This window comes from Magallana gigas, chromosome 8, assembly GCF_963853765.1.
Source record: "Magallana gigas chromosome 8, xbMagGiga1.1, whole genome shotgun sequence".
NCBI lineage: Eukaryota > Metazoa > Mollusca > Bivalvia > Ostreida > Ostreidae > Magallana > Magallana gigas.
In genome coordinates this window covers 17275523-17288927 of record NC_088860.1, presented here as the reverse complement: position 1 = coordinate 17288927, position 13405 = coordinate 17275523, and the positions used below count along the sequence as shown (strand labels likewise).

The window sequence follows — 13405 nt, the reverse complement described above, 5'->3', positions numbered from 1 at the left end:
TATTTAGTTCTATACAATCTTTGTTGAATCTAATGCGAACGAATATTTTGGCGAACAGACTCTGGGCCCAGAAGCATCTTACCCGCTCTGCTATATACGCCATATACATGTATATGTATTATTTATACATGTATATTATTATATGTCACAGAGACCAGAGCAGATAAGATGTCCCTGTGCTCTGTGCGAATGCAAATTGCTGCATCGATGCATTTTATGTACGAATCCTTTAAATTCAATATTGTCAATTTGGCGTGTGCGGACCCAGAAATGTTTACAGGGGGGGGGGGGGGGGGGAGGGTTGAGGCCTCTTTTCGGTAAATTTACGTGAATTCATTAAATTTTAATTTTCCAGGAGAGGGGATCCGACCTTTCTCTATAGATTTTTGCATGAAAGATAACACATTCTTAGAAAGTTATTAAAAATGTACGAAAACTGAGCTGAGTAATCATTATATTACATGTATATATTTCATTTTTACTAGTTTGTTATGAGGAAATCGGACGGGGAGGGTGACAGGCAGAATTTATTTCTATACGAGGAGGGAGGGGTTTTACTACTTTTTGGACAAGGCGATTTACCTTCCTTTTTTACACTGACCTAAAAAGAAACTTATCAAGTGTTGGCCTTTTTATTTTATGTAATTGAAATTGTAAGATTAATACAAGTGTAAAGAATGGTGTAGGAAGTTGATATTGCAAATCATATTCATCTACCCCGGATCAGGTTTTTGACTATATATCTGCGGGTCGTAGCTCCCGGTCTGAAAAAATTCGGATGGACGACCTGGGAGCAGACCTGCAGCTAGTTTTTGACGTGCCTTTCGAGGCAAGACTTCGCTTCGTTGTACGCAGTAAAATACTTCAAAAGTCAACCATTGTAAATGAATCGATTTATGCAGTAGGTCCGCATCGCCAGGCCAGATTTTCCACAATGCCTGTTGCATCATTCATGCTGACGTTTTGTTGTTGTTTCATCTTGCACACGTGTTAAAGGAAATTAAAGACACGAACGGCTTTGTGTATTTCTGTGTATCCTCAAGAAACCATTGGGAAATGGCCAGATTTCTTTAATCCCCGACTTTATTAACAAGTAGAAAGGATATTGCTGTGGTTCTATAAACTGCAAAGGTGCAGAAATGACCAAATCTAAAGATTCTTTTGCCGTTAACTCTGGAGATGAAAACACGATTGATCCTAAGGACGGTAAGTAGAGTTTATTACAGAAAAGTTTTGATTCTTACTTCGAATTTGTTTTTAGTCTTTGCATTATTTTAGAAAACGGGTAATATAGGCCTACAAAATGATGTTCATTTCTGCATGTTCTAAAAATATATACTTTTCTATGGCAACGTTGTACATGTAACAATATTGCTCAACCTATATTTCTTACAAATAAATTTGTTTCGACAAGGATACCCCATTGTTTAGAATTAATTTTCTAGCACAGTCAAATTATAGTCATTGACGCATTTGAAAAAAAGATAAATGATTTTTTAAATCCCCGCTTGGTCGGCATAACCTTGTTAATTATCTTGTACCCAGAGAAACATGGGGCATATTGTAAAATACGAGATGGCACATACCAGGGTCGAGTTTTACTATAGTCTGTTCCAAGTTTTATTATTTTTTAAGCCACATTTAAACGATTTTTATGAAATAAACATACCTGTGAAAGAAGTGTAATTGAGATAATTGAAAGGGAAAATATTCAGTACATTATTTTTCAGTTGGAAACCATTGTCAACCGACGCAAAGCGGAGGTTAACAATGGTTTTCGAGGGGTGTCAATTTCAACTGTTATTCTCCGAAACAGGCACTATTTATTTTATTATACTGAATGTCTTACTATTAGAGAATTTTTTACTACTTTTATGTAGAAGTGACGTGAATTCTACGCCGCACCGTATGCGTATAATTTACGCGCATGTAACAATTCGTTGTGTTACCCGTTGCTAAGTGTGTTGCTAACGCTGAGGATAATAGAACGGATTGTCAACCGTGTCTTAACCAATCAGATTTCAGTATTTAACATGAAAGTATAATAATATCTTTGGGGTATACTTTCATATCTGTTGCAAGGAAAATCCCTATACACTCTTTTTCTTCTGCCATGTATTGAAACCTGATAAGCTAGGGGAGGTGTTTCAGGTGGAATGTATAAATAGTAAAATTAATAGCAGAGGGATATTAGACCTTAAAAAAGAAATCTCGACAATTTTTTTTACTTTTTAATGAACATCATTTAAACCCTGAGGTATTTATTAATATGGAGTAATTATGGAAAGTGTTAATCAAAGACGTATTGGAACAGAGTATAAAGTTTGCAATTTTGTTGTTGATGTAAACAGACTTTAAGTTCGAATTTATGTGTTGGTGTTTAACCAAAGGTGGTAACTACCTACGTAAATGTAATTTACTCGTAGACATTGTCATATTTCATGAATGGAACTCTTTAAAACACGGTGTATTTAGTAGAGTAATTGTAGTAACTAATGCTATGCAGGCATGTTCATTACTTCCATATTTTCTGTTTATCTTCCATGACAGTAAACATATCCTGCATAATTAAAAAGAATTAGAATTATACTTAGCATAAGCTGCAGGTCTGTATCTACTGGTTTAAAAATTTGGATGAACAACCTGGGAGTTACTGTGCCTGTAATAATTAAAAAACTGCAATTTATGGTGCGCAGAAAATTGCGCTTGCTGATCAATAACCTTATTTTCAGAAAAATCATGTGGAAAAATTTAGTACCATTAAATTCTTCTTTAGTCAATTTACAATTGATATTGGTAATTACCAGTAATTTACTCATATCAAACTTTCTTTTAAAAAATTAAAGTATGTTTAATTAAAATAAAGTTCAAGAGTTACCATTTTTGCAAGTAAAAAAACTGCACCACTTCACTCTACAGGGCTGGTGATGGTGTTAAATAGAGTATCAGTGGCAAGTAAAGTGATGATATATTTTAAAGTATAATATGTCTGAGGATTTTGTTAAAATCAAAAACATGTATTTGTATGGAAAGTGTTTTGTAAATAAGGTTTCAAAGCTCACAAGCGCAATTTTTTGTGCATGGTAAATTGTCGTTTTTTACTATGGGAGGCACTGTAGCTCCCAGGTCATGATCCAAATTTGTTCAGACCGGAACCTACAGATTTCACCTGCAGCAAACTTTAAAAAAATAATGTTGTCTGTTTTTTATGCAAAAATTGTTAATGAATGCATGCTGTCCTTAATTTTTACCCACAGTTCCTTGGTGGACCTCCAGTCGTCTTGGTCTGGCTGTCCTGGGATTTTTTGGGTTTGTCAATGTCTATGCATTACGGTTTAACCTCAGCGTGGCCATTGTGTGTATGGTCAATGCAACAGCGGTACGATTGAATTCCAACGGAGAGAGTGATACTGCCAACAGCACAAATTCTATCCTAGCCAATGAGCATTTCACGAGTAGTTGTGGATTGATTTCAGCAGATGCTAATGCAACTCTAGGTAGAGAATTCGAGGTATTGACACCAGTTTTAAAATGATAAACCAAAAGTAACATTTATGATTCATTTAATTTTGAACCAAAAAATTAAGAAAATTTTCTGTGAACAATGATATTGTTGGCTATCTTTGTGCTCTGTAATGTTCAAAGAGTAAAATTTGTAATAAAGAATGAACTGCTCCAACACTTTTTTCAAATGATAATCTTGATATCATTGACATGTACATCATACTTATATAACATTTTCATCATTTTGTAAACTTCACAGGATGGTGACATTATATGGGAAAAGACAACCCAGGGACTTATTCTCGGGTCCTTTTTCTGGGGTTACCTGGCAACACAGATACCTGGGGGATGGTTAGCGGTGAAGTTCGGAGGCAGAAGAGTCCTCGGCATCAGCATGGCTCTCTGCTCTCTCTGTACATTTTTGACTCCTATCGCAGCCCAGACTGGATACGTATTTCTGATGATAATCCGAATTATATTGGGCATTGGTTCAGTAAGTATTGTTACAGTATGTCATATATATTTAATATTGATAATAACTTGGACGACTTCATTTTTATTTCATTTAAATCTAAAGATATCTGACTTATTAATGTAGTTTTGCACCCAAATATATACATTTTCTCTAATCTGTTAGTTAGTTATCAGACTTTAATATTAAATCAAGTACAGTTATTGCCAAGATCAAAGAAATGCTGTGACCAGTTATTCTCTAATATACCAAGAAAGTTATCAGTAAATTAACAGATGTTCCAAGGACCTCCCAAACTCATTTGCAATGCATGCAGTTCTCTCCCCCCCCCCCCAAAAAAAAAATTATCTAAGTACCATTTTAATTATGAGAAATTGAATTTCATTAAACAAAAAAAAAAAAAAATAAATGATACAATGATAATTAAAATGTACTGTATTATACATCCAACAAAAATTCTATCATTTGCATTCCAATTTGAAGTCTGCTATTGATATACTTGAAAAAAACTTATGAGGTTCACAGAACAGCTGTCTCAATAACCTACTTAATTTGTCTCTCTGAAGAGAAAGAAAATCAGCAGAAATTCTGAGCTGCTAGCTATATAGTAGAATAGAAGTAAAGTTCTTATTATTGTGGTAATGTCTAATCTTTTATATTTCAAAACAACATTTCTCAACCAAGGAGGTTAACCAGCATCATCCACAATATGTGTACTTATTGAATGCAAAATCTGCCATCTTCCCTAGATTTCTCAAAGAATTGTCAGCATGAGAAACAATTAATGTATTTGATCCTGTATTTTGACTACAAGTACATGAAGCTGTACAGTAAGCTATTAGTGTTGATATATAGTACATTTGTGTTAGGATTCAGAGGAAGCTGTGTAGGAAAGCAAGCACAGTGTCTTGCATGTAGTCAGTACCTAGGTCATATACCGGTATATCTTCAAAACAAGCATGGTGATAAATAGGTCATAACATAATTACTGGAATGTATATATGTACAGTAATGTCCCTTTCGATTATCACAACTAAACAACTTACCTGGTAGATATAGAAAATGTAGATCGGAGTAGACTATATAGCTACCAATAAATATGAGAGAGAGAGAGAGAGAGAGAGAGAGAGAGAGAGAGAGAGAGAGAGAGAGAGAGAGAGAGAGAGAGAGAGAGAGAGAGGGTTTGCAATGTTCATTAAACAAATTCTGGATCAGTTGTTAGGATCTTAAGAAAACTCTTGTCTTGGATTCTTTCCCATGCACTGGCTCAATCTGACTCGTATAGTAAATACTTTACCAGCAAAGGGCCTAGGATAATAATTAAGCAGTTTCCTTGGATCAAGTTTCTTGGTCAGAGGTCAAGGTTATATTAGACCACTGAAAAAAATCCTTTTCTGGACATACTGTATGGCAAGAAATTAACTTAAGGAGTTAATATGGACCTTGTTCTGTGGATGCCCTGTAGTGAATATTTATATCTTAATTGATTTGTAGGGAACAGTTTTTCCAGCCATGCACACCATGTGGGGAAAATGGGCCCCACCCCTGGAGCGAAGCAAGCTTACTGCATTTACATATGCAGGTGTGTATAATTTTATTATGATAACAAATTTGACCATGAAACACATGGTTTGACAAGTTGAATTTTGTAATTATTCTGTGGCAATATGATTGATAAAAGTGCTTGCCACATTGTACTAACCCATAAACATGAATGTGACCTTAAAGGTGTGAGGCCTTTATTTTAAAGTATAATTGTTATTTTATGTATTTTGACTTGTTTGATTTTGTTCCAGGGGCTCAGGCAGGAATAGTGGTGACATTTCCTGTAGCTTCTCTGTTGTGTAAATATGGTTTTGCTGGTGGATGGCCTTCCATTTTCTACATATTGGGTGAGAGCAATTTTTTTTTTTCAATATCCTAGCTCCTTCCTCTCTCTCTGTTACCAACAACAGACTTTATAAGGAATTGAAATGCAAGCTCATTTCATTATACTAAACTATTACTTTATACTTTGTCAAAGAGTGATAAATTTAGTCCTTTTTAGTTTATCACCCAATATTGACCAATGGTGACCAGCTTATAGCCATGGAAACTATGTTGGACAGAACACACTTTGTTGTTGAAATTTATTCTTGTTGTAAATTGGAAACCAGTTTGATGTAGTTATAACGTGCAGTATCCCTCTTTAGTCTTTTTTTTATAGACATTATCTGTTGATAAATATTTGATTACCGGCATGTGTAACATTAAGTTTTAAATATTCCTTTTATAACATCATCATAAGTATCATAATAAAGAATATTATGTAATGCCACTTGCACTTTTATGTTACACATAATCAGATATTTATCAGCATTATACATCAGTTCTGTCTTGGTTGTGTAACATGCCAAATCCTACTTGTTGTAGGTGAAGAAGGCAGTATTCCTCTTGTATGCAATTAAGTTCTGTCTGGGTTGTATAACAGGCAGTGTCCTTCTTGTTGTAGGCATTATAAGTTTTTGTATCGGTTATTTAGTAGGCAATGATCTTCACGTTGTAGGCTTTATCAGTTCTATATGGGTTATAAAACAGACAGTGTCCTTCTTTTTGTAGGCATTATAAGTTTTAAACTGGTTGTATAATAGGCAGTATCCTTCATGTTGTAGGCATTATAAGTTCTGTATGGGTTGTGTTTAAAACAGGCTGTATTTATCTTGTTATAGGTATTATTAGTTTCTGTAAAGGGTTGGAATCCAAGCAGCGTCCTTCTTATTTTAGGCATTATTAAGTACTATATGAGTTGTATAACAGGCAGTGTCCTACTTGTTGTAGGCATTTTAAGTTTCGTATGGGTTATATAACAGGCAGTATTCTTCTTGTTGTAGGCATTATCAGTTCTGTATGGGTTATATAACAGGCAGTATCCTTCTTGTAGGCATTATCAGTTCTGTATGGGTTATATAACAGGTAGTATCCTTCTTTTTGTAGGCATTTTAAGTTCTGTATGGGTTGTATAACATGCAGTGTTCTTCATGTTGTAGGCATTATAAGAACTGTATGGGTTATATAACAGGCAGTGTCCTTCTTGTTGTAGGCATTATAAGAACTGTATGGGTTATATGACAGGCAGTGTTCTTCTTGTTGTAGGCATTTTAAGTTCTGTTTGGGTTGTGCTATGGATGCTGCTCACCAGTGATTCACCTGAACAACACCAAAGGATTTCACATGTAGAAAAGCTCTACATTAGGCAGTCTCTTCAAAGCACCGCCTCCAAAGAGGAGCCAGGGAAAGTAAGTTTTATTTTCGTAGTTAAAAAAGTATCATAACTTATTTAAGTTTCCAATTTTAACAAAATTCTTTTTATTTACATTGTTATGTAGAAGCTGAACGTTCCATGGAAGAGCATATTTACTTCAATGCCAGTTTATGCCATCATTGTGTCCAATATTGCTTGTGATTGGGGAGGATACACACTACTGACAAACATTCCTACCTACATGAAGGAAGTCCTTAAACTGGACATCACCTCAGTAAGTATCAGTATTGGATATCCAATAGGAGTACCGGTACTTTGTATTTTAAAAAGTAAATACAGGTGTCTCCATAGCATCAATCTTACAGCATTTAATAGTGAAACTTTTAACCAACATTATAGAAAAATATTAGAAAAATATTTCAGTCCTAATTGTGTGTAAACATTAATTTCTTAGAATGGATTCTACTCTGCATTACCTTACATTGGATTTTGGGCCATAATTAACATCGCCGGGGTGCTAGCAGACTTGGCACAGAAATGTTTTTCCGCCACCTTCACCCGCAAATTTTTCGACATCACAGGTGTGTTTTTTTAACTTTTTACATATGTTTTTTCTCAATTTAAAAACAATATACTTTTTTAGGTAAACATAACATAAATACTGATGTGGCATATGCTAAATAAATATAACATTTATGATATTATATGCTGAAATTTATTCAGAAATAATTCCATATTTCAATGCAGGTACTTAATTCTTCTGCCATTTCGCATGTTGTAACAAGTTGGGGAATGAAAAGATCAAAATTCCAAACCTTTATTATATAAAATTTCATATAGATTAGAACTGTGAGAAAAATAATAGCGAGATTTTAAATTCTGTGAAGGGTGCTTCCCATAATTTTATTTGGATAATAATTCCTTGCATTAATTAAGGAATCTACAATTAATCTTTAATTATGTTAATTCCATTGGTTTTTTTTTACACAGGTAAGGTGATTCCAGGCCTCCTGCTAATTGGTCTGGGTTACCTGGACTGTACAATGAAAGGCCTGGCCATTGCCCTTTTGGCCCTAGGTGTAAGCTTATCTGGATTTCAGTACAGCGGTTTCCTCATCAACCACATGGACATTGCTCCAGCCTACGCAGGAATCCTGTTTGGAATTTCCAATGCTGCAGGAGCAATCACTGGCTTTATATCTCCAGCTGTGGTTGGACTAATTACAGAGAAGGTAGGGAGAAGAAAAATATTACACTGTATATTTAGCAGTTTCACATAACATTACAATTGTGCAAAGTGCAGCATTCCCCGTTTCGAAAAGATAAAATTGTGAATTTATAGGGAACAGTATATGAATCCATTTTTGAAGATTACTATCTTTAAGTTGTTATTTATACTGCTTTTTCCCACTCATTAGCGCAGAAACATTTTACTAAAATTCTTTCACCTCTTATGCAATTTCCCTCTCTTTTGGTTTTAAAGGGCCAGAGTCAGGTCGAGTGGCAGGTTGTATTTTATACTGCGGCAGCTATATACCTGGCGAGTGCACTCTTTTACATGATCTTTGCTTCCGGAGAAGTCCAGAAATGGGCCGTTGAAGAGAAGACTCTGGACGTAGAAGAAATGAACATGCTAGAAGACAAAGCAGAGACAAAAAAGAGCAGAGACCTTGAGATTTAGAAAACAGCAAAATTTCTGTGGCATTTTACAAAGATACAAAATAGTACCGGTAGATGTATATGGGTTAATTTGCATAAATGATATTTCAGCAGTTTGATGGAATATCAGCATTTATTTGGAAAAAGCCAATTCATGTATTTTCGGTGCCTTTTAATTTGTCCATCATAAATACATGTAATGGTTTGTGTAAATACAGCCATCTTTTTATTAGATAGAATGCGGGTGTCTTGTAGAATTACATTTAACTAAACTGCTAGCACATATGTAGTGAAATGGGAATATCGTTACTTTTAGAACAAATGGTCAGAGACTTTTCCATGTACATTCTTTGTAGAATTCTCCTCCAGCATATGGCATTGAAATCTCATTAAACAATACCAAATTTCTCTCATAAATATATATAGCTATTGCTCAAAGACAAAGTGTTATTTCTTACATATGTTTAATATAATGTGAGTCAATATTATTCAACAGGTGCCAAAATATTGAAAACAAAAGTCAGGGCTTATTATTCTCTGCTTATTCATTTTTGTGACATACGTGTACCTCAGATGTCTCATAATCGGTCAAGGGTATCGCCATCATTGTTCGATAAGGTCTCATGCAGTGATCTCAAATAGAGGTTTTTTGTGTAAAATTTTAGAGTAAGATGAAAGCATTTCTGGTTTACATGTATAAAACATGTATCATTTTGCAAAATAGAAATGAGAGTGTATGGGTGTATTGGGTTGATTTCATTGCAAGTTAAATATTTTCATTGTGAATTTCATCTGATGAGATTATACATCAGAATATAATGGATGAATATAATTATGTGTACCTATATATCTACAATTTTACATAATTAATATTTGTGACTGCAGACAACTTTTATTACTGGTACATAAAACGTGTATTACTGATAGTATTTAAAGAACTTTATTGATGAAATAATAGTCCTGTATACTCCTTAAATCTTAGTTGTGAGGGTTGAGTAGGTGTTATGTATAATATTTGACAACACTTTATGTAAACATGTATACCTTTGACTTAGAGAATAAGATGAGACATTTTACTGTTTTAATCAAGCTAAGTTAGCTTTACATCTGTCTCAAAAGACATTGCTCAGGTGAGTGATTTTGCCCATGGGCCTCTTTTTGTAATGTTCTACTTTTTTTCCTTTTCTTGTGCCATATGATGCATCAAATAGACTTAGAAAGACATTTTACACTGTATAATATTCTATGAGATTGAGCATAATAAATTAGCAGGAAATTTTTGACAATACCCTACAGGTACATTGCATTTGTAATCATGAGACTCTAGCAAATACTGTATACAGGGAAATATTTGCCCCCGTTTTATTTTTGCTACTTTCTCCCTCCTTGTCTTTAGGCAATTTAAGACTGGGCGAACTGCATTAGCTCAAATTATTTCTTTTTAAACATAACTTTGTCTGGGCGAATTCAAGACGGGGCGAAATTATTTGCAAGTGAAGAAGGGTGAAAATAACACGGGATAAAAATAATCCTGTATACAGTATACAAGCATGATGTCATGTATATACAAACATTCTCCAAATTGGTCTTAAAGTGACACAAATACCACCCTGTAAACAAAATTTGTCTTTATAAGGCAATTTACATATCTCATACTCCCATTTATCTATTAACACACAGTCCCATAAATTTTAGTACAATGTACTATGTAAAAACATTTCCCAAAATGATATCTTTTAATTAAACCATTTTGTAAATTTATAACTAAATGGATTCCTTGCATTTTATTATTCATTATACCTAGTAAAAATTACTAAACTACATGAATGTGGAAGTTAAAATTATTTTACAGTCGACGCTGAGGATATTTCTTTTAGTGCATTAGTATTACCGGTAATACTTTGCAATGCTGAGGATATTTCTTTTAGTGCATTAGTATTGATACTTTGCAGTGAATAGACACTGAGCACCCATTAATTTTGTGTATCAAGCTATTTTCTGTTCTACAAATGTCTACATCAGCTTTTCTATTAGTGCTTTTTATAGTCATACTTAATGAAATTTGTATGTATACATGTAAGTTAAAATTGCATTTCTGTTCCATATATCTTTGGTACAAGTACTTAAAAATGTACTTAAGATTGACAGAATCTTTCTTTGTTGTGAATGATTTTTAGTTTGTTGACTTCCTTTCTTGTTTATTTGATTTCTCTTAAATTACAGGGTGTATATATTTTGACTACAGTGTTATATCTACAATATAATTTTTATACAATGTATAATATTTGTGACATATGTGATTCCTTTTGTGGTAAGTCAATGCATCTTTTCTTTTTAAGATTTAATATATTCTATTTTATGAACTATAACTCTTCTTATATACTTACATCACATATCTTTCCTTCCTGAAAATATACATAATTATGTACATGTATGTACTCAATATGTGCACTTTAACAACAAAAAAATAAAAAGAATTCAAATCAACTAATGTCTTTACAGCCTGATAAACATTTGTCCTCTGTCTTCTATTGAGAAGATGATCATGATGACAGCATGATTATTTCGTGCAGTCTGTGATTTTTCATAGGCTGTCGAATGTGTCGACCAATGGATAAATGGAACGTGTATATTTCAGTCCCGTAAGTTTCTACAGAGCTATGAATGGGCATATTAATTCCCGTAAGAAATAGAAGGAATCATACTTAGTGGATTGAGTCATCAAAGAAAGCATTTTATTCATGATCGTAAAAAGCAAGAAAAATTCTCTAAATTAATATTGTTAATGTAAACTCAGTACATTAAGTAAAAGGAAGAGCCAAATCGTCTTATTTATAAAGATTTAGTCTGGCATAACAGCATTATTATTTTGTGCAGTCCGTGATTTTTCTTAGGTTGCTGAATGTTCCTACCGATCGATAAACTTTCTATAGAACTGGATAGTGTAGATTTCAGTCCTGTCAGTTTCTATACAGCCGTGAATTACAATTTATTTCCGTAACAAATAGAGGGGGCATGCATACTTACTGGATGTAAATATATGTTCTTGACAATGTCTGTATATTCTCACTGTTTTGTTCCATGACTATATGACTATAACATATTGGGAAGATGAAAAATTAAAATGTTGATGATAATTCCAGCAATTTAACCCTCTAAAGTTCTAATCTCCAAGCTACATTTACAAGTACGAATAAAACAACTTTCAAAATGGTATTTACAGGTAGACTGAGTGTAAACTGTATTAGGGCTAAAATTGTAAAAAAAGAGGGAAAAACTGCTATTTGATTTTCCTTGTACCGACATCTTCCCAAGTCAAGGATCATAGCAAGCCTGCCATGTGTTTTGTGGATGTAGATGATATACACAAAACCCCCGTAGCTTGCGACAATGAGGGATTCTGAGAAGCCAAAAAGGTTACATCATATGGAAGTTGATTGTAATTCACAGCTCTATAGAAACTGACAGGACTGAAATAAACAACACCCCCCCCCCCCCTTATCAATTGGTCAAAACCTGCAGCAATCTAAGAAAGATAACGGACTGCACGAAATAATCACGATGATATTAGACTCACATTCTTATTACAGCTATTTCTTTTATTTAATGTACTGATGTACAGTAACAAAAAAATAGTTTTAATAACATGCTTTCTTTGATGGTTCATGCGGGTTGTGAAGGTAGCAATTATTTCAGAAAAAAAATCAATAACTTGCTAACGTGGGTTATGTATTTTCCTGCAATTAATTCTGTAATTTATGCAGTTTAGAGTATAAAGAAATTGTCATGATTGTCATTTCAATGTCGCCAAAGGAAGCATTATTTTTTAAGTAAAACCACATTTGAAAATCTGCTTATCTTAATTATATACAACAAATACCCATAAACGCTTTTTTTGAAATTTTCTTATCACTGATGTCTAATGAATGCATATACATGGATATGATCAGGTAGCACTGCTTTATGTAAACAACTGTAACTACTAGTACCTGAAAGGTTGAGATTACCCCATGCAGATCCGTGGAGTCCATGCTCTCAATATAGCCCAAATTTCAATAATTCATCTTAAAAAATCCCCGCAAACTCAACATTAACAAAAGTTCAAAGAAGACATTAACGAATAATGTTTGAATTATTCATCATATCTGCTAGTGTTTGAATTAAAGATGACAGCACATGTTCATACTACGACATAATTTCACTGAATCGCGTAGATTCTTGTCAGTTTACTACTGAACTGAATACAAATAACTTTCTCAAGAAATACAGGAAAAACTGAATGTTTATTATTATAAATTGAAATTATAGAGTAAAACACATCAACACTACGATATGTAACAATCTTATTCAGTACACTGCATTTTAATTAGATTAACTGTTTTCTGTAAGCTCCATAGCTAAAAAAAAAATGCTGTTTTGTACTCTGGAGTATGTGTATAATTAAAAAAAAAAAAAACCTTGAGTACAATTTGGAGCGCGGAGTACGATTAAAAGTATAATATCGTATCCAAGAAATGTTTATAATCTCG

The 13405-nt window shown here is 33.6% G+C and overlaps 1 protein-coding gene across 1 annotated transcript; it reads left to right on the top strand.

Moving 5' to 3' along the window:
- The first annotated feature begins 942 nt into the window (after positions 1-942).
- Positions 943-9778, top strand: LOC105329527 (sialin). Its single transcript, XM_011430809.4, has 10 exons — positions 943-1206; positions 3258-3511; positions 3764-3997; positions 5471-5558; positions 5773-5868; positions 7109-7251; positions 7342-7491; positions 7672-7798; positions 8208-8449; positions 8701-9778. The coding sequence occupies exons 1-10, from the start codon at positions 1140-1142 to the stop codon at positions 8896-8898; spliced, it is 1599 nt and encodes a 532-aa protein (XP_011429111.3). The 5' UTR covers positions 943-1139; the 3' UTR covers positions 8899-9778.
- Positions 9779-13405: the final 3627 nt, after the last annotated feature.

Excerpts from the sequence above, each read along its gene's own strand:
- LOC105329527 (XM_011430809.4), top strand. The coding sequence starts at position 1,140 with ATGACCAAATCTAAAGATTCTTTTGCCGTTAACTCTGGAGATGAAAAC. Across the intron at positions 5,559-5,772 it reads TACTGCATTTACATATGCAG|GGGCTCAGGCAGGAATAGTG; the intron begins GTGTGTATAATT and ends ATTTTGTTCCAG. Across the intron at positions 7,799-8,207 it reads CAAATTTTTCGACATCACAG|GTAAGGTGATTCCAGGCCTC; the intron begins GTGTGTTTTTTT and ends TTTTTTACACAG.